This window comes from Ornithorhynchus anatinus, chromosome 12, assembly GCF_004115215.2.
Source record: "Ornithorhynchus anatinus isolate Pmale09 chromosome 12, mOrnAna1.pri.v4, whole genome shotgun sequence".
Classification (NCBI taxonomy): domain Eukaryota; kingdom Metazoa; phylum Chordata; class Mammalia; order Monotremata; family Ornithorhynchidae; genus Ornithorhynchus; species Ornithorhynchus anatinus.
This window is the reverse complement of record NC_041739.1, coordinates 54,278,010-54,298,369: the sequence shown is the minus strand read 5'-3', so window position 1 is coordinate 54,298,369 and position 20,360 is coordinate 54,278,010. Positions and strand designations below refer to the sequence as shown.

Here is a 20,360-nt window from a genome sequence, read left to right as displayed (position 1 = left end):
GGTTTAGGCTTAAGCACAACTTTCTCATCTATTTCTTAACTCAACGGCACATTGGAATCTATTTGAACTCTCTCATCGTATTCGCCTTCTGGATCCAGGAAGGAAGTTAAGCTACAGAAAGGTTTCTCTGTCACTTTGAAGGATTTATAAGCTTTCTTTCAGGGACTGCCTCTCCAGAAATGATTGATTGTATCCCCACTTCAGGGCTTAATAGGAAACTCGTTCACAGGTGCTATGAGTGGCTGAAGGAGCCATTTGGTGGCTGTGGAAACTCCTATCTCGAAAGGGTTATCTCCAGCCTGATATATAATCAATCATATTTATTGAGCGCTACTGTGTGCAGAGCACTGTACTAAGCACTTGGGAGAGTACAATACAACAATAAACAGTCACATTCCTTGCCCACAACTAGCTAAAAGTCTAGAATATCACTGATTGATTGCCTGATTTCCAGGGCAGAGGGCTGGTGGAGTGAAACAGCCAGAAGAGGGAAGTCTGGCCATTTGACCAGAGAACCACCACGCCATCTCACACGGTGGCCTGGCTCCAAAGGAGTCCCAAATGAAAAATAGCAGGCTAACAGGGCTGGTGAAGACCGCAGTGGCTTTGGAGGTGTTTACCCGGGCAACGGCTAGCTGGGCTTTGGCACCGAGGTACAGCATCTGCACTATCCTGTGGTTACTACTTCTCACTGTACTGGACTCCTGCCCGCCTCCTCGTTCGTGTTATTTCCAGCAAGAACAAAGCTGGCAGAAACAGAGAGTCTGAGGGTCTCTGTGCAAATGATATTTGTCAAGCGCCTACACGTGTCCAGCACCATTTTAAGCGATGGGGTAGATACAAGCTAAGAAGGTTGGACACAGTCCCTGGCTGTGAGGTGGCTCACAGTCTCAATTCTCATTTTACAGATGAGCTAATAGAGGCCCAGAGAAGCGAAGTGATTTGCCCAAGGTCACACAGCAAACAAGTGGTAGAGTCAGGATTAGAACCCAGATCTTTCTGATTCCCAGGTCCTTACTCTGTGCACAGTACTGTAACCATTATTACAGTACTTTTTAAGCATCCATTCATTCATGTGTTTGGGAGAGTATAATATGATGATAAGCAGACACATTCCCTGTCCACAACACTTAGTATAATAATAATAATGGTATTTATTAAGCACTTACTATGTGCCAAGCACTGTTCTAAGCACGGGGGTAGATATAAGGTAATCAATCAGGTTGACCCACGTGGGACTCACAGTCTTAGTCCCCATTTTATAGATGAGGTAACTGAGGCACAGAGATGTTTAGTGACTTGACCAAAGTCACACAGCTGACAAGTGGCAGAGCTGGGATTCAAACCCACAGTCTCTGACTCCCAAGCCTGGGCTTTTTCCACTAAGCACTGTTCTAAGCACTGGGGTAGATACAAGATAATCAGGTTGGATATAGTCCCTGACCCTCTCGGTGCTCCTTCACGCAGATTCTCAGTCCCCGAGTCTTTGGGGCTGGACCAAGGCTCGTCTGTCATATTTGATGGGAGACCATCACAAATCAGAGAAGGCAGCAACAATATTTTGGAATATTCTTGTTTGATGAGCAATCTATTAGCAAGCTGTTGCTGTCTACACAGAGTAAGCTATCTCCAATCAGTGATATTCATTGGCATCTGAAAGCTGAACCCTGATCAAACACAGTTCAATAAAAGATGCAATTTTGAAATTGGAAAGACATTTTTGAAACTCATAATTTTAAATCTTTCTGGAAGTTCACCCGGCCAAGAGCATGTCTCAGTTCTCTCAGAGCAAGCTGGGCTCTGGTATTTGTTAGAATATTGTCCTTCTGTTTTTCCATGTGGAATGAACTGTCTGAATTTGGCAAGAGCTAAAGTAGCTCGAACTCCCCGATAACTGCGATTGGTCACTGAGTCACAGTCTCCGCCTTCAAAAGGAAGTCCAAAGAGTTCTGTCATGGGTAGTGTAACCTAGCAACGCAAACAAACATGTTTTTCCCACCCCTACATTTTTTCTTGACCAGTTGCTATTGATTCAAGAATGCTGTCGGATATATTTTTGCTAGAATTCTCCAGCGCATTCAGGATTCATTAAAAGAGAATCTGATGTTGTGAGTTCTGTAACAACTTCAGGACTAAAAATCCTGCCGGGAGGAATCTGATTTTGATTCCCAAACTCCAGGAGCAAGAATTGAATTGTGAGGGGATGAGCACACATCTTTCATTCTGGGCTGTTTTTGTCCTTTTGTATCCATGTCAAACCGTTACTGGATGTTTACAGGATGTAGAGTACTCCTAGGTCAAGCACGCACCTACCCACGGTATAACTGAAAAGTCCCCGGTTCAAGGATTAGGATCGGGTGAATTTGGGCAGCAAAATGGAACCAGAATTCCCTAGGAACTTTGTTATTAACTAAGAGGTGAAGGGTCAGTGTTCAGCTTTCAGGTGCCAATGAATATCACTGTCCTGGGGATAGTTTACTTTTTGGGGCCAGTGTTAGCTTGCTAATGGTAATAATGGTGGCATTTGTTAAGCACTTTCTATGTGCCTGTACTAAGCACTGGGGTAGATACAAGGTAATTGTATTGGGCACAGTCCCTATCCCACATAGGACTGAGAGTCTTAATCCCCATTCTCCAGATGAGGTAACTGAGGCCCAGAGAAGTGAAGCAACTTGCCCAAGGTCACACAGCAGACACGTGGCAGAGCTGGGATTAGAACCCAGGTCCTTCTGACTTGCAGCCCTGTGTTCTATCCACTAAGCCACACTGCGAGTGCAGGAAAGGCTCAGGATTGGAGTTTGATGTCAATGTGAAGCCGTCTCCGGTTACCCTGACCCAAACCAAAGACCATCCCAAGGAACACAGTGGTGGTAGGGCCAGCTTTTTTTTTTTTTTAAACAAATGATATTACTTAAGCACATTTCATTCATTCATTCACACTTACTGTGAGCAGAGTCCTCACCTAAGCACTTGGGAAAATACAATATAACAATAAATGGTGACATTCCCTGCCCACAATGAGCTCACAGTTTGGCGGCGGGAGGCGGGGAACAGACATCAATACTGCACATAAGTGCTGCACGTATTAAGTGGCAGACACCGTTCTAAATACTGGTAGAGATACGAGATAATCAGTTTGGACCCACTCCATGTCCCACTTGGGGCTTACAGTCTTAATCTTCATTTTACAGATGAGGTAACTGAGGCACAGAGAAGTGAAATGACTTGACCATGGTCACACAACAGACAAGTGGCAGAGCAGGGATTAGAATTAGAGAAGCAGCGTGGCTCAGTGGAAAGAGCCCGGGCTTTGGAGTCAGAGGTCATGAGTTCGAATCCCAGATCTGCCACTTGTCAGCTGTGTGACTGTGGGCGAGTCACTTAACTTCTCTGTGCCTCAGTTCCCTCATCTGTAAAATGGGGATTAAGACTGTGAGCCCCAGGTGGGACAACTTGATTCCCCTGTGTCTACCCCAGCACTTAGAACAGTGCTCTGCACATAGTAAGCGCTTAACAAATACCAACATTATTATTAATTAAGGTCCTCTGGGATGTTTCCACTAGGCCACCCTGCTTCTCTGATATGTACAGAAGTGCTGTGGGGTTTATTTATTCCTATTATTGTCTGTCTCCCCCTCTAGACTGTAAACGTGTGCCTGCTAATTCTCTTGTACTCTCCCAAGGCCTTAGAACAGTGCTCTGCACATTCATTCATTCAATTGTATTTATTGAGCGCTTACCGTTTGCAAAGGACTGTACTAAACGCTTGGAAAGTACAATTTGGCAAGAGAGAGAGACAATCCCTACCCAACAATGGGCTCACAGTCTAGAAGAGTAAGCGCTCAATAAATACAACTGATTAATTGATTCAGGGTGGGGTGACTGTCAAGTGCCCATTGTGTTTGGATGGTGGAGACAGCCCTGGCTGACAGCCATTAAGGTGAACCTAGGCAGCGAGGGGATTGGAAGCATGTGATGGGCTTTCATGTTAGTTTCCCAATTGGTCTCCGAGTCCACCCCAATGACGAAGGTCTCTTTGGGTGCTGGGTTGTTCCTCTCCTCTGCTATCATCCTGCCTGGTCTCTGGGGATCACCTAGAGGTGTCCCCACTGCTCAATCGGGCTGGGCTGTTGAGCCCCAAATGCCTTCTGTCAATAAGGCAGATGGTTTGACCACTGAAGCAGGTTCTGGGACAGGACTGAGAGACTAACCTGGTCTAATTAAAAGAGCATGACTCATTCTGGACATTCAGGTTCAGAGGTCCCAGTAATGGCACAGTCTGCAGCGTGATCTTGGGCGAGTTGTTTCACTTCTCTGGGCTTCAGTGCCAGAGCTTTAAAATGAGAATAATAATAATATCTGCTCTTTCCCGCCAGCACAGAGGCATGTGGTGAGAATATATTATTGATAATATAGTAGCTAACACTGAACCAATTAAAAAGAATGTAAAACCAAATCAATATATCGATGGTGTTTATTGACCTCTTACTGTGGGCAGAGCCCTGAACCAATTGCATGGGAGCATACAACATGACAGAGTTAGTATACACATTCCCTGCCTACAACTCATAATAAGCTCCAAAGACATTATCTCTGTGTGGATTTGGAACTGACTGTTAGATAAGCTCCCTTCAGATTTGTATTGCAATTGGAAATGGCCAGAAAAAGGACCCTCTCTAAAAAGCAATTTGCCTCTTGCAGACAATTGTCGATATTCTGCTTAAATAGAGTATGTAAGTCAATATGTATTCTATAATCTACTAGCAAGCTGCCACTGTCCAATATCTCTATTTCGGATTTAGACTTTCTGCCATCACAATAAATTCCCTTGATTTAATCATACTTTTCTTTTTTCTTGCTTGTGTTCACATTTCACTTTGTACGTATATACTACAGTGCATTTACAGGCTTCTTTATGATTCCTTTATTAAGGTTTGTATTTTTACCCTGAGAACAGTTTATTAAGATAAGTAGCAACATCAGCCTTTTTTCCAGGAAAAATTCATAATGACATAAGACACTGCAAACTAATATTAATTTACATCCCACTCGATTTTATATTTAAGAAACTCTATCAGCTCACTCCTCCATACATTTTCACCCTCTTCACAGACTACACTCCAGCACACACCCATTCTTCCAAAATCCACCTCCTCTAAAGGCCTCATTCCTGGCTTTTCCCATCTCCAACCCCTGACTCCTGCCCTTCCTCAATCAATGGTATTTATTGGGGGCTTACTATATACAAAGCACTGTGCTAAGTGCTTGGGAGAGTACAATACAACAGAGTTGGCAGATATGTTCCCTGTCCACAATGAGCTTACAGTCTAGTGGGGAAGACAGACATTAATATAAATAATCATGTATAATTTAAAGATATGTACACCTGCCTGCAAATTCAGATCTGCCAGCCCTCAGCTCTCCTCATCTTCCAGCACCTGAAATCCCACCTCCTCCAGTTTTTTCTTCTCCCCAGATCACATCGCTCGAATCACCTTCTCAGCACTTTGCATTCACATACTCCTGTTCACTTCTCTACATATTGATTTACATACTTTATTGAAGCACTCCTTCCTCCTATCTAGAAATTTTGATGTGCCTCTCTCCCCAAATTAGATTGTAAACTCCTAGTGGTCAGGAATCATCTCTCCTCCATTTACTCTGGTCTTCCAAGTTCTTAGTAAAGTGTGGGGCCCACCGTAGCCTCTCCAAAAATCCTACTGATGGACCGATTGATTGAACGCCATCCTTGCCTCTACCCTCCAGAAGCAGTTAAAGGTTAACGGGACCATGGAAGAACTGAATTATGCTGTACCAAGATATTGGAATCCTAGAAGATAATAATGTTGGTATTTGTTAAGTGCTTACTATGTGTTAAACACTGCTCTAAGCACTGGGGTAGATAAAAGGTAATCAGGTTGTCCCAAGTAGGCTCACAGTCTTCATCCCCATTTTACAGATGAAGTGAGGCACAGAGAAGTTAAGTGAGCTGCCCAAGGTCACACAGCTGACAAGTGGTGGAGCCGGGATTAGAACCCATGACCTCTGACTCCCATGCCCGGGTTCCTTCCACTGAGCCACACTGCTTCTCAAGATAAACCATTATGTTGCTTGAGTGGGTTGAATAACATTTTAGGGTCAAGACAAACCACCATAACACGTTTAAGGGGTTTGGCATTTGTCATAAATGCAATCTGTTTAGTGCCCACAAAACTGTATAGTTTTTGTACTTGTTCCAGGAGGTACCCGGTCTCCTCTGTTGAATCAATTTGCTGCCCTTTTATCCCATTCATTAAAGGATCATTCAGTAATAACAAACGCATGTTGCTGTGAACTCAAGCCCCTCTCAGCTCTGGGATACAATCTTCTTGGATTGGCCTTGCCAGTTGCTCAGCTGAACAACAGCAATAAAAGTGGCAGGCGAGTGCTTAATACAGTGTTGTGCACACAGTAAGTGCTCAGTAAAAATACCATTGATTCAGTAGGGTGTTGACAAGATCAGTAACTCTCTTTGGGGCTCATCCCTTGCTGTCTGCAATCTCACACTGCTCACCTCACCACAGTTCCTCTCCCCACCCTCCCCACTAACTTGCATGGGGTGGGGGTCCCATGAAATGACTCATTGGGCCACTTGCTTCAGTTGCCATTGGGTAAGGGAGAATAGTAGTTAAATAGGACATGTGTGAAAAGGGTAAAAGCAGTACTAGCAAATGGGGGGGGGAGGGGTGGAGGCAGGTCATGAGTATGTAGAAGACAGTCTGTATTCTTTAGACCTGAACTCATCTTCCCACCCAAAGCCTAGCCGCCCAAGATTTTCCCATCATTGTAGCTAACATTATCATCTTCCCGTTCTCACAAGTCTTTAACCTCGGCTTAGACACCAATTCTCTCATTCAACTCACATATTCACTCTTTTACCAAATCCTATCAGTTCTACCTCTCATTCAATAGTATTTATTGAGTGCTTACTATGTGCAGAGCACTGCACTAAGCACTTGGAATGTACAAATAGGTAACAGAGACAGTCCTTGCCCTTTGACGAGCTTACAGTCTAACTGGGGGAGACAGACAAGAACAATAGCAATAAATAGAATCAAGAGGATGAACATCGCATTAAAACAGCAGCAAATAAATAGAATCAAGGTGATGTACATCTCATTAACAAAATAAATAGGATAATGAAAATATATACAGTTGAGTGGACAGTGCTGAGGGGAGGGGAAGGGAGAGGGTGAGGGCAGAGGGAAAGGGGGGAAAAGAGGGCTTAGCTGAGGAGAGGTGAGGGGGGTAGAGAGGGAGCAGAGGGAAAAGGGGGAGCTCAGTCTGGGAAGGCCTCTTGGAGGAGGTGAGCTTTAAGTAGGGTTTTGAAGAGAGGAAGAGAATTAGTTTGGCGGAGGTGAGGAGGGAGGACGTGGCCCAGGGGTTGACGGTGGGATAGGCGAGAACAGGGGACGGTAAGGAGGTGGGTGGCAAATATTTCTCAACTCCTACCTTTCCTCTCAATCCAAACTGCCACCACACTGATCCAAACATTTATCATATCCCACCTTGACAATAATAATAATAATAATGTTGGTATTTGTTAAGCACTTACTATGTGCACAGCACTGTTCTAAGCGCTGGGGTAGATTCAGGGTAATCAGGTTGTCCCACATGAGGTTTACAGTCTTCATGCCCATTTTACAGATGAGGGAACTGGGGCACGGAGAAGTTAAGTGACTTGCCCACAGTCACACAGCTGACAAGGGGAAGAGCCTGGATTCGAACCCATGTCCATGAATGACAACTACATTCATTCATTCAATAGTATGTGCGCTTACTATGTGCAGGGCACTGTACTAAGCGCTTGGAATGTACAATTCGGCAAACAGATAGAGGCAATCCCTGCCCAATGATGGGCTCACTGTCTGTCCCCCCTTCCTTTCCGCTGTGCCCTCCTCTCCCCCTCCCCTGTGCTCCACTCTAGTGCCCCTTTCCCTGCGTCCCCCTCTCCTGTGCTCTCCTCTCCCCTGTGCCCCCCTTCCTTTACCCCTTTGCCCTCTCCCGTGTCCTCCTCTCCCCCTCCCCTGTGCCCCGCTCTTCTGTGCCCTCTTCTCCCCCTCCCGTGTCCCCTTTCCTTTACCCCTGCACCCTTCTCCCCCACCCCCGTGCCCTCCTCACTCCCTCCCTCCCTCCCTTTACCCCTGCATCCTTCTTCCCCACTGCACCCTCCTCTCGCCCTCCTTTCACCCCTGCACCCTTCTCACCCATTGCGCCCTCCTCTCCCCCTCCCTTATCCCTCCCGTGTCCCCCTTCCTTTACCCCTTTGCCCTCCTCTCCCCTTCGTCCTCCTTTCCCCCTCCCGTGTCCTCCTTCCTTTACGCCTGTACCCTCTTCTCCCCTTCCCCCGCACCCCCTCCCCTGCGGCCTCCTCTCCCCCTCCCTTTACCCCTGCACCCTCCTCTCCCCGTCCCATTACCCCTGTGCCCTCCTCTTCGCCCTCCCATTACCCCTGCACCCTCCTCTCCCCCTCCCTTTATCCCTTTACCTCTGTGCCCTCCTCTCCCCTTCCCCTTTGCCCCCCTCCCTTTACCCCTGTGCCCTCCTCTCCCCTGCCCCTGCCTCCCTTTACCCCTTTGCCCTCCTCCCCCCCTCCCCTTTGCCCCCCCTCCCTTTTACCCCGTGCCCTCCTCTCCCCCTCCCATGTCCTCCTCCCTTTACCCCTGCACCCTCCTCTCCCCTTCCCCTTTGCCCCCCTCCCTTTACCCCTGCGCCCTCCTCTCCCCCTCCCCTTTGCGACCCTCCCTTTACCCCGTGCCCTGCTCTCCCCCTCCCATGTCCCCCTCCCTGTCCCCCTGCACCCTCCTCCCCCCCTCCCCTGCCCCATTCGCCCCCCTCCTTTTACCCCTGCACCGTCCTCTCCCCCTCCCCTTCGGCCCCGTCCCTTTCCCCCCCGCTCCCTCCCTCCCTCCTCTGCCCCTCCGGCGCGGGGTGTGCGATGGGGCCCGGCGGAGGGCGGTGCGTGGGGCGGGGGGCAGGCGGGGAATTGGGGGGGGAGGGGGGCGGGGAGCCGCCGGAGAAGGAGGAGGAGAAGAAAGGAAGATGGCTCCGGCGTGTGGCCGGGCTGCAGGCATTTCCCGGCAGGGGCGCGGCCGGTTGCAGGGGGGCTCCCGCTGAACCCGGGCCCCGCCGCCCCGGCCCAGGCCCAGCAGGACCGGCCGCCGCCGCCGCAGGACCAGCCGCAGCAGGACCAGCCCAGGGCGGCGGATGGAGGGGCTCCCGGGGTCCCCGGGGCCGGGGGGCGGCGGCGGGGGGCCGCCCCGCGGGCCCGACATAGAGATGGCCCCCCTGGGCCGGACGCCCGGGACCCCCGGGACCCCCGGGACCCCCGCGCCGCCCCCGGCGTCGTGCTGGCGGCAGGCCTGGAGCCGAGACAACCCTGGCTTCGAGCCGGAGGACGGGGACGAGGAGCGGCGCCCACCCCCGGGCCAAGGCGACGACGACGACGACGACGAGGAAAGCGAGGAGGGCGGCATGGTGGTGGAGATGGACGTGGAGTGGCGGCCCGGGGGGCTCCGGGCCGCCCCCCACCCCCGCAGGACGGCCCCCACCCCCCCCGACCCCGCACCCCCTCGCCACACCCTCCTCAACACGCTCAGAGGTATGCCCTCCCCCGCCCCACCTTCCCCCTCCTGCCATCCTAACAGTCATAATTCATCCAATAGTATTTACTGATCGCTTACTATGTGCAGAGCACTGTACTAAGCGCTTGGAATGAACAGGTCGGCAACAGAGACAGTCCCTGCCCTTTGACGGGCTTACAGTCTAATGATGGTTAAGCGCCCACTATGTGCCAAGCGCTGGAGTGATGATGATGATGATGATGGTATTGGTTAAGCGCCCACTCTGGGCCGAGCACTGTGCCAAGCGCTGGAGTAATCATAATGATGATGGCATTGGTTAAGCGCCCACTCTGTGCCGAGCACTCTTTAAAGCGCTGGAGTAATGATGATGACGGTATTGGTTAAGCACTTACTATGTGCCAAGCGCTGGAGTAATAATAATAATGATGGTATTGGTTAAGCGCCCACTCTGTGCCAAACACTGTTTTAAGCGCTGGAGTAATAATGATGTTGGTATTTGTTAAGCGCTTACTATGTGCAGAGCACTGTTCTAAGCGCTGGGGGAGATACTGGGTCATCAGGTTGTCCCACGTGAGGCTCACAGTTAATCCCCATTTTACAGATGAGGTCACTGAGGCACAGAGAAGTGAAATGACTTGCCCACAGTCACACAGCTGACAAGTGGCAGAGCTGGAATTCAAACTCATGACCTCTGACTCCCAACCCCGGGCTCTTTCCACTAAGCCACGCTGCTTCTCCATAAATAATAATACTGACGGTATTGGTTAAGTGCCCACTCTGTGCCAAGCAATCTTCCAAGCGCTGGAGTAATAGTAATAATGGTGGAATTGGTTAAGCGCTTACTATGTGCTGAGCACTGCTCTAAACCCTGGAATAATAATAATAATGGTGGTATTGGGTAAGCACTTACTATGTGCCGAGCACTGTTCTAAGCACAGGGGTGGATATAGGCTAATCAGGTTGTCCCACGTGAGGCTCACAGTCTTCATCCCCATCTTACAGATGAGGGAACTGAGGCACCGAGAGTAGAAACGAGGCCAACAGGGGGTCCCACGTGGGGCTCCCAGTCCTCAACCCCATTTGAGGTCACTGAGAAGTGAAGTGACTTGCCCAAAGTCACACAGCTGACAAGTGGTGGAGCCGGGATTAGAACCCCTGACCTCGGACTCCCAAGCCTGGCCTCTTTCCAGGGAGCCACGGTGCTTGGATCAACCTCCCCAGCGGTTGGAACAGTGTTTGGCACGAAGGAGGGGCTTAACAGATCATTGGGGCGGGGTGGTCTCTGTCGCCGAATGGTACATTCCAAGGGGTTAGTACAGTGCTCTGCACATAGTAAGCGCTCAATAAATACGGTTGAATGAATGGATGGTCTCTGTCGCCGAATGGTACATTCCAAGGGCTTAGTACAGTGCTCTGCACATAGTAAGCGCTCAATAAATACGGTTGAATGAACTGATACTACCCTCAGCAGCAGCACGGGCTGGGGAGACGTGTCGTGGATTCTGATCCCGGCTCCGCCGCTTGTCAGCGGTGTGAGTTGGGCCAGTCACTGAACTTCTCTGGGCCTCAGTGACCTCATCTGGAAAATGGGGATGAAAACTGTCAGCCCCACATGGGACAACCTCATTAGCTTGCATCTACCCCAGCGCTTAGAACATAGTAAGTGCTTAACAAATACCAACATTATTATTAACAAATACCATCATCATCATTTCCTCCGTTCCCAATTGTCCCTATACCCTCCCTCTACTCTACCCCCTCCCCTCCCCACAGCACTTCTGTATATTAGTATATATTATTACTCCTTTTATTGTAATAATGATGTGCATTTATCTATGGTTCTATTTATCTGTTTTGATGGAAGTGATACCTGTCTACTTTGGTTTTGTTTTGCTGTCTTCCCCCTTCTAGACTGTGAGCCCATTGTTGGGCAGGGCTTTTCTCTATCTGTTGCTGAATTGTACTTTCCAAGCGCTCAGTATAGTGCTCTGCACGCAGTAAGTGCTCAATAAATACGATTGAATGAGTGAATCTTCTGGACTAAGTGCCGCGGGTGGGGACTGGTCACTCGCTCGCTCCTTCGTCCATTCAGTTGTAATTAGGGAGCGCTTAGAAGCAGCGTGGCCGAGGGGAAGAGAGCCTGGGCTCAGGAGTCAGGACCTGGGTTCTAATCCCTCCTCTGCCACCCATCAGCTGGGTGACCTCGGGCAAGCCGCTTCACTTCTCTGGGACTCAGTGACCTCATCTGGGAAATGGGGATTCAGACTGTGAGCCCCACGTGGGACAACCTCATTACCTTGTATCTATAAATACTATTGAATGAATGAATACCCCAGTTTTTAGCACATAGCACTTAAATACCATTATTATTATTATTATTGTCACTATGCACAGGGCAATTACAAGTACTTTATTGCTGTATTGTACTTTCCAAGCACCTAGTACAGTGCTAAGCGCTCAGTAAATGCTGTACTGTGCTTTCTAAGAACTTAGTACACTGCTCTGCACACAGTAAGAGCTCAATAAATACTACTGAATGAATGAATACAATACAGCAATAAAGAGTGACAATCCCTACCCACAAAGCCTTGTAGTCTGGGGGGTGAAGACATCAAAACATGTAAACAGGCATCAATATAAGTAGAATAGACTTGATTGAGCACTGTATTAAGTGTTTAGAAAGTACAATTCAGCAAGAGACAATCCCTGCCCAAAATGAGCTCACGGTCTAGGAGTGGGGAGACAGACATCAAAACAAGTAAACAGGCATCAATATAAGTAGAATAGAATTGATTTAAGCCCTTATTGTGCCCAGAGCACTGTACTAAGCGCTTGGGAAAGTACAATACTTGTATTTTCCCAAGCGCTCAAGAAATATGATTCAATGAATGAATTCAGTACAGCAGTAGAGACAGACATCAGTACAAGTAAATAGAAATCAATAGAAATAAGTAAAATGACAGATCTATGCATAAGTGCTGTAGGGTGGGAAAGAACCGAGGGAGCAAGTCAGGGTGACAGAAGGGCGGGAAAGATGAGGAAAAGTGGGGCTTAGTCCCCCTCCCACATGAGGCTCAAAGTCTCAGTCCTCATTACGCAGATGAAAGAACTGAGGCCCAGAGAAGTGAAGTGATTTGCCCAAGGTCACACAGCAGAAGAGCTGCAACTCTGGGACGCTGGTTAAACACTATGTGCCAAAAACTGTTCTAAGCACTAGGGTAGGTACAAGTTAATCAGGTTGACACAGTCCCTGTCCCACCTGGGGCACACGGTCTTAATGACCATTTTTTACAGATGAGGTAACAGGCCCAGTGAAGCGAAGTGATTTGCCCAAAGTCACATAGCAAAAGAGCTGCAGCTCTGAGGGACCTGAGCCACCTACCTCCAGTGCTCAGTGCCCCTTCCCCAGGACTAAGCCTTGCACACGATTTTAGACTTGTACTCTCCCAATTAATCAACCGATCAGTGGAATTTATTGAGCGCTTACTGTGTGCAGAGCGCTGTACTAAGTGCCTGGGAGAGGACAGCACAAGAGAGGTTTAGTTGGCAAAATCGTTTCCTGCCCATAACCGCTTACAGTGTAGAGGGGGAAGACAGGCATTGATATAACTAGTACAATGTACCCTACAAAAGTAAGCGCTCAATGATGTTTTTTAAGCTATAATTTCTTAAAACCACCCACAATTGCCCCTTGCCAGGATAGCCCGGAATCGTTGGGCTTTCATAAGAGGGATCACAGATTGCCAGCGGCACCTAAATCTTTCTCAGTTGTACGAAAAGCAATACTGTCAAGCATCAGGAGCATTCGGAATCTTCAACAGCTTGTTAGGAGAGGACTTGTCCTCAGATCCTCAGCCGTTTGTTTTCAGCCTGAGTTCTGTAATAACTGAACACAATTTCTAGAGTAATCTCACTAGAGCCAAAACTCCTTAGTCACTTCTGCTGTGTCACATAGTCAACAAATATGCCGGGCACATGGTTCTTCATTAACAGTGATGTCTAGTGGGAAGTATGGCATTACAACATCCATCCAATCCTTAGGGTGGCTGGAAAAGTTGCTACAATGCAGATTGTAGGAGGAGGATTTAGGATTTTTTTTTTTTTTTAAAGAGTTACATTGGCTAGTTCAGTTTTTTTGTTTTGTTGTAATCATTTCAAAGAAAAACACCCATTGAAGTGGGAGGGGAAAATTGAAAGGGAATATAAAAAGCATCGTACAGAGTTAACCAATAGCCCCTGAGTGGACCTCACCTACCAAATTCCAGCAGGTAAACACAAATGAAGTTAAACTAAAATAAAAGTATTTCCATTAATGTCAGTCTCCCGATGTAGATTATAAACTCATTTGGGGCAGGGAATGTGTCTACCAACTCTGTTATGTAGTACCTTCTCAAGTGCTTAGTACAATGCTCTGCACACATAAAGCTTTCAATAAAGATCATTGATTGATCAAATACCATTGATGATGATGATGATGAGGTAAACAGAAGGAAAGATTATGTGAGAATGTACCCTACCGCTAGCCACCCACCCTCTGGGAAGTATGGGGAAGAGTTTGCAAATGAAGTGGTAAGGCTTAGGAATGGAAGTTTGGTGACTACAGCTTGGAAAATTGAAGCAAATTTTTCCATGAACCTCAAATGGTCTGGATTCTTGGCTAAAATCACTGTGGATACAGCACTAATACAGAATTAATGAACTTTTCAGACTTACATCTTTCTAAAATGACATTTTACAGCTTTAAAAATTATAGTTTATATTAGGTGAGTTTATACACTCTGGAAAACCACTTCTTTGGAGTCCTTCAGCTGCAAGCATCTATTTTCATACTTTAAGCTTTTAACATGTTAAATCCTTTGTAAACTCGTTCATACATTTTCAGATAATGTTTTCAAGGAGGGCCATGTTCTCTGAGGTCAAATAACAAGGTGTGGTTTTCTGTGAGCAATGTTATTAGTAGACGGTCTTTCTAGATACATTTGGGAAATAGAATCATCTTTGACTAGACAGGTAATGAGGGATAAGGAGGGGCAAAATATATATTTTTCACCTGGACTAGATTTCATCAACTTGAATTCAGAGTTTCATTTTTGTACTTCCTCTTACTTGTAGGATTCATGGCTGAGGGGTTGGTTGGAGAGGAGCTGGTAGAACTATCTGCTGCCCTTCTGGAGCAGACCATTGAGTCAAAGATTCAAATGCCTAGAAAGACCTCAAAAGTGCTTCTAGTAACATATTTCGGAAGCAGGGTGGCCTAGTAGATAGAGCCCAGGCCTGAGAGTCAGAAGAATCTGGGTTCTCCTCCCGCATCTGTCATTTGTCTGCTGTGTGACCTTGGACAAGTCACTTCACTTCTCTGGGCCTTAGTTGCCTCATTTGTAAAATGTGGATTAAGACTGTGAGCCCCATGTGGGACATGGATGGTGTCCAACTCGATTACCTCGTATCTACCCCAGTGCTTAGAACAGTGCCTGGCATATAGTAATTACTTAAATACCATTAACAAAAATAAAATTATCGAGCCTTCCTGGGCACTTGGAGGGTGAACTAATAATAATAATATTGGTATTTGTTAAGCGCTTACTATGTGCCGAGCACTGTTCTAAGCGCTGGGGTAGACACAGGGGAATCAGGTTGTCCCACGTGGGGCTCACAGTCTTAATCCCCATTTTACAGATGAGGGAACTGAGGCCCAGAGAAGTTAAGTGACTTGCCCACAGTCACACAGCTGACAAGTGGCAGAGCTGGGATTCGAACTCATGAGTCCTGACTCCAAAGCCCGTGCACTTTCCACTGAGCCACGCTGCTTCTCAATGGTTTGGCCATTCTGCTTAGTGCCTGGTGCAGCCGTGTCACTTAAGGGCTGCATAGAACATACAGCTTTATGTACCTTATTTTCCTGTGAGTGCAATATGTTCTGTTACACCTTGGGTCAGAGAATAACTGCAGTTAACAGAGACTACTAATGAGCTAAATAATTGTATACTTTTAAAACTAAGTGTGCCCCTGAGCTCTTAAATCAGATGAATTCCAGCTTTCCCAGTGTCTAGTCATTAATGCTCCTGGTTCTTGGCCTGCTTTTCTCTTTCTGGAAGAAAGCTCTATAGACCAAGAATGGTAACGGTAAGGCCTGGCTGAAATATCCAGGCAAGAAAAACTGTAGTGTGGCAATCTCCCGAGATCAAAATCAGTCAATCAGTGAACAGGGTTGCTGAGCATAAATTGAGTATGGAACCCTGGGGGAGTTTACAATACAACAGGAGAGAGTCAGAACAGACTCAGGACAGTCATATGTAACGACAGCTATGTGGACATGGGTTCTAATTTCAACTCTGCCACTTGTCTGCTGTGTGACCTTGGGCAGCACTTCACCTCTCTGTGCCTCACTTACCTTATCTGTAAAATGGGGATTAAGACTGCGAGTCCCACCTGGGACAACCTGATTTCCTTGTATCTACCCCAGTGCTTAAAACAGTGCTTGGCACATAGTAAGTACTTAATATCATTATTATGAAATTACCAGGTCGGGTGTTGATGGAGGCACATCGAAACCACTCATCTTAATTATCACAGAATCTCTCTGGCACATAGGTTTTGTGTTCACTTTTCTGACAGCTACAAGATGATAGAGCAATACGAAGGGAAGGCAGCATGGTCTAGTGGAAAGAGCACGGCCTGGGAGTCAGAGGATTTGGGATCTTTCACAGCTCCACCACTTGTTGGCTGTGTGACTTCAGGCAAGTCACCTCACTTTCCTCATCTGTAAAATGGGGATTAAGACCGTGAGCCCATATGGGATTTGGGGCGTGTCCAAACCTGATTAGTTTGTATCTACTCCAGGGTTTAGGACTGTGCCTGGCACATAGTAAGCCTTTTACAAATACCATTAAAAAAAAAAGGACTTGAGCCCTAGTGAAGAAGAAAAGTACCAAGATTGTTCTTTCAGGTATATTCTGCTCAGAAGTACAGTGCAGGTACCAGGGAGTTCACTTAATGATCCTATTATATGGGAGTTGCATTCTAACAAAAAACTCACCCAAGTCTGCCGCATGCACTGGCTCACCACAGTTCCTGACACTAAACTGAATCCAAACAGGCTCTTGCTGTTGGAAGAACATTCCCTAACAAGAGTTTTTGCCAAGGCACAGTGAAGATAATGGTTGTGGCAAAACCAGGTACCTGATGATACCCAAATCTCCATCTCCAGCCCTGATCACTCTCCCTCTCTGCAGTCTCACATTTCCTCCTGCCTTCAAGACATCTCTACTTGGATGTCCTCCCATCATCTCCAACTCAGCCTAAAACATAAGTCCTTATCATCCCACCCAAACCTTGTCCTCCCCATGACTTTCCCATCACTGTAAAGGGTACATAAACCCATAATCTTGGTATTACCCTTGTCTCCTCTTTTGCATTCAATCAATTCATCACTAAATTCTGTCAGTTTTACCTTTACAACATCACTAAAATACATCCTTTACTCTCCAGCCAAACTGCTACCACATTAAGCCAAGCGCTTATCCCCGCAACTACTTGATTACTCTACCAACCTCCTTGCTGACCTCCCAGCCTCCTGTCTCTCCCCCCTCCAATCCATACTTTGCTGTCTGTCACAAGCCCTCCTCTTACCAGTCAGGATCTTCCTGGACTGGGGGAGCATCAGTGACATTTAGTACAGTCAAACCACACCACCGACCACCAAGGTTACTGTGGAAAGTTTTTTTTTTTTTTTTACTTAGTTTTACCAATGTGCAAGGAAGTGATACATACACTTATTCCACCAAGAGCCCAATACTAGTCTGCTGGCCAAGAGAACTCAATGTACCAATGCTTCTTCTTTCTACTTCCAAATGCTGTTCCTGCTTGCTTCTCTCTGCATGTTTCTGCTGCTTCTCTGTGTGCTTCCACGCAGTTCAAAAGGACCACCTATAACCTGCCTTAGATGCCACACTGGAGTGCTACATGGCAGTCATTGATTGGTCCAGGCCTGTTACCAGGTAGAGTAGTGAGAGAAGGCCACGCCCCCTTGCTCCACCCCCACAGGCCAGCCATCACCTACCTCAGATTAAGCCCATCAGTGCCTTCGTGAGTCTTTTCCTCGTTGTTCGCGGGATCACAAACATTCACTAATAAGGCAGCTTGTTCATTCATTCATTCAACAGTATTTATTGAGTGCTTACTATGTGCAGAGTACTGTACTAAGCGCTTGGAATGTACAAATCGGCAACAGATAGAGGCAGTCCCTGCCCTTTGATGGGCTTACAGTCTAATCGGGGGAGACAGACAGACAAGAACAATGGCAATAAATAGAGTCAAGGGGAAGAACATCTCATTAAAACAATAGCAAATAAATAGAATCAGGGTGATGTACATCTCGTTAAACAAAATAAATAGGGTGATGAAGATATGTACAGTTGAGCGGACGGGTACAGTGCTGAGGGGATGGGATGGGAGAGGGGGAGGAGCAGAGGGAAAGGGGGGAGAAGAGGGTTTAGCTGCGGAGAGGTGAAGGGGGGGTAGAGGGAGCAGAGGGAAAAAGGGCAGCTCAGTCTGGGAAGGCCTCTTGGAGGAGGTGAGCTTTAAATAGGGATTTGAAGAGGGGAAGAGAATGAGTTTGGCGGAGGTGAGGAGGGAGGGCATTCCAGGACCGCGGGAGGACGTGGCCCAAGGGTCGACGGCGGGATAGGCGAGACCGAGGGACGGTGAGGAGGTGGGCGGCAGAGGAGCGGAGTATGCGGGGTGGGCAGTAGAAAGAGAGAAGGGAGGAGAGGTAGGAAGGGGCAAGGTGATGGAGAGCCTTGAAGCTTATTGTGGGCTTACCACACTAACCAGGTCATTTTTCTACAAAAACATTCAGTCCATATTTTCCCCACTCCTCAAGAACCTCCAGTGGTTGGTCATCCACCTCCATATCAAATAAAAGCTCCTCACCATTGGCTTTAAAGCATTCAATCACCTTGCCCCCTCCTTCCTCAGATCGATACTCTCCTCCTACAAACTAACCCACACACTTTCCTCCTCTAATGCTAACTTCTCACTGCACCTCAATCTCATCTATCTCACCACCAACCCCTCGACCACATCCTGCCTCTGGCCTGGAATGCCCTCCTTGGTCATATCTGACAAAGAATTACTTCCCCCCCCACTTCAAAGCCTTATTGATGGCACATCTCCAAGAGGCCTTCCCTGACTAAGCCCGCTTTTCCTTTTATTCAACTCACTTGTGCATTGCCCTGGTCTTTCCCTTTATTCAGCCCCACAGCACTTAAGTACCTATCTGTAATTTTTTTCATTTATATTAATGCTTGTCTCCCCCTCTAGATTTTAGTCTCCTTGCAAGCAGGGACTGTGTATGTTAGAGTGCACTCTCCCTAGTGCTTAGTACAGTGCTTACTGCACACAGTAAGTGCTCAATAAATGCAATTGACTGAATCCCCATCACTGTCTTCCCACTCCAATATTCATTCTTCCAACCTGGTGCAGCATTCCAGGGTTCAGTCAGCATGCTCCAGGAGGGACCTAGGCCATTCAAGCAAATGAGATCCAGCACCCCAGTTCCTGACACTCACCTGAAAGGAAATATACAGGCATAGCCCTGTCAAACCCACGGTAATGGGGACCAGAGATTGCCAGAGTGCACATTCATTCATTCAATCGATCGTATTTATTGAGTGCTTACTGTGTGCAGAGCACTGTACTAAGTGCTTGGGAGAGTACAGTACAACAATAAACAGACACATTCCTTGCCCGCAACGACCTTACAATTTACAGACTCTCCCCACATATCAAACCACCAATCGATGGTTGGGACAATTGAGTATCTGAACTGAGACTAGTTTAGATAACTCTCCCCAAGAGAGTTGGGATAACTGAAAAGAATTGGGCCAGTGCCAGTCTGTACAACCACACTCAATTTCATCCTACCAGGGAACCTTGATCAGTGACAACAAGGAGCACACTTAAGTGATTTGTGTTTTGCCTGTCTCCTACTTCCCACAGCTGGTCTCTGTCTGTGCCCTTTATAACCACCATATGTGGCAGCAGGCCAGAGCCAAGCCCCATTGGAGCTTGTGATTAAGGATAGTTTTGGAGCTTTAGAGCCATTTCCTTTTCAGAGATAGTTGCTGATGTTTTCTCATGTTTTCAGCAACTGGAGTCTGGGATAATCCTGAACTCTAGGGCTGTCTCTGCTAAACTAAGACATAAGATTTCCACAATACTGGGACCTCCACTTTGGGGCAAGAAGAATGAACTCTGTGCTCTGGTATGAACTCTTTAAAATGTGCCAGTTCCAAGTCCCACACCAGGATGAATTTATTAATCCAGGTAGCATTCTGCTAAAGCTGGTCGACCAGAGTTATTGGTCAACGAAACAGGGAAAAGTTAATGAACATCTCCTTTGTTATTAAGTCATTTTAGACACCATCTTAATTGTTCTAGTTAGAAAAAGGAGAAAGTCTAGATCCAAATGCCCATACTTCTCAAATTATACAAGATTCAGTAAATCCCTAAACTTCTATATACAAGTATGTGAACTTTCATGAATACAAAAATGCAAAGACAAGTTTCCTAACAGTGTACCAAGTGGCCAGTGAAACTACAGGGGTAACACTTCAGCAAAAAATCACAGAAAAAAGGGCTTGAGCTCTGGTTATAAATACTGTCTCAGCTGCTGATTGGGTCACCCCTCTTCCCTGAATTCTGGGTAATTGTACCTTCAGTTATATAGTATGAGCT

The 20,360-nt window shown here is 47.1% G+C and overlaps 2 protein-coding genes across 3 annotated transcripts in view; both read left to right on the top strand.

Annotated features, from left to right (window-relative positions):
* Positions 1-9,061: 9,061 nt before the first annotated feature.
* On the top strand, positions 9,062-9,579 carry LOC120638730 (polycystin-2-like; the record flags this gene model as incomplete). The annotated part of the gene is made up of 1 exon (XM_039913705.1): positions 9,062-9,579. A coding segment is annotated over exon 1 (333 nt), but the record flags the coding sequence as incomplete, so codon positions are not given.
* A 20-nt stretch (positions 9,580-9,599) lies between these two features.
* Positions 9,600-20,360, top strand: part of PKD2 (polycystin 2, transient receptor potential cation channel) — a 49,023-nt gene continuing 38,262 nt past the window's right edge. For both annotated transcript variants that reach the window (XM_029076808.2, XM_029076806.2), the window contains exon 1: positions 9,600-9,640. The gene's annotated coding sequence lies outside the window, so the exon portion shown is untranslated. The remainder of the gene's footprint in view (positions 9,641-20,360) is intronic.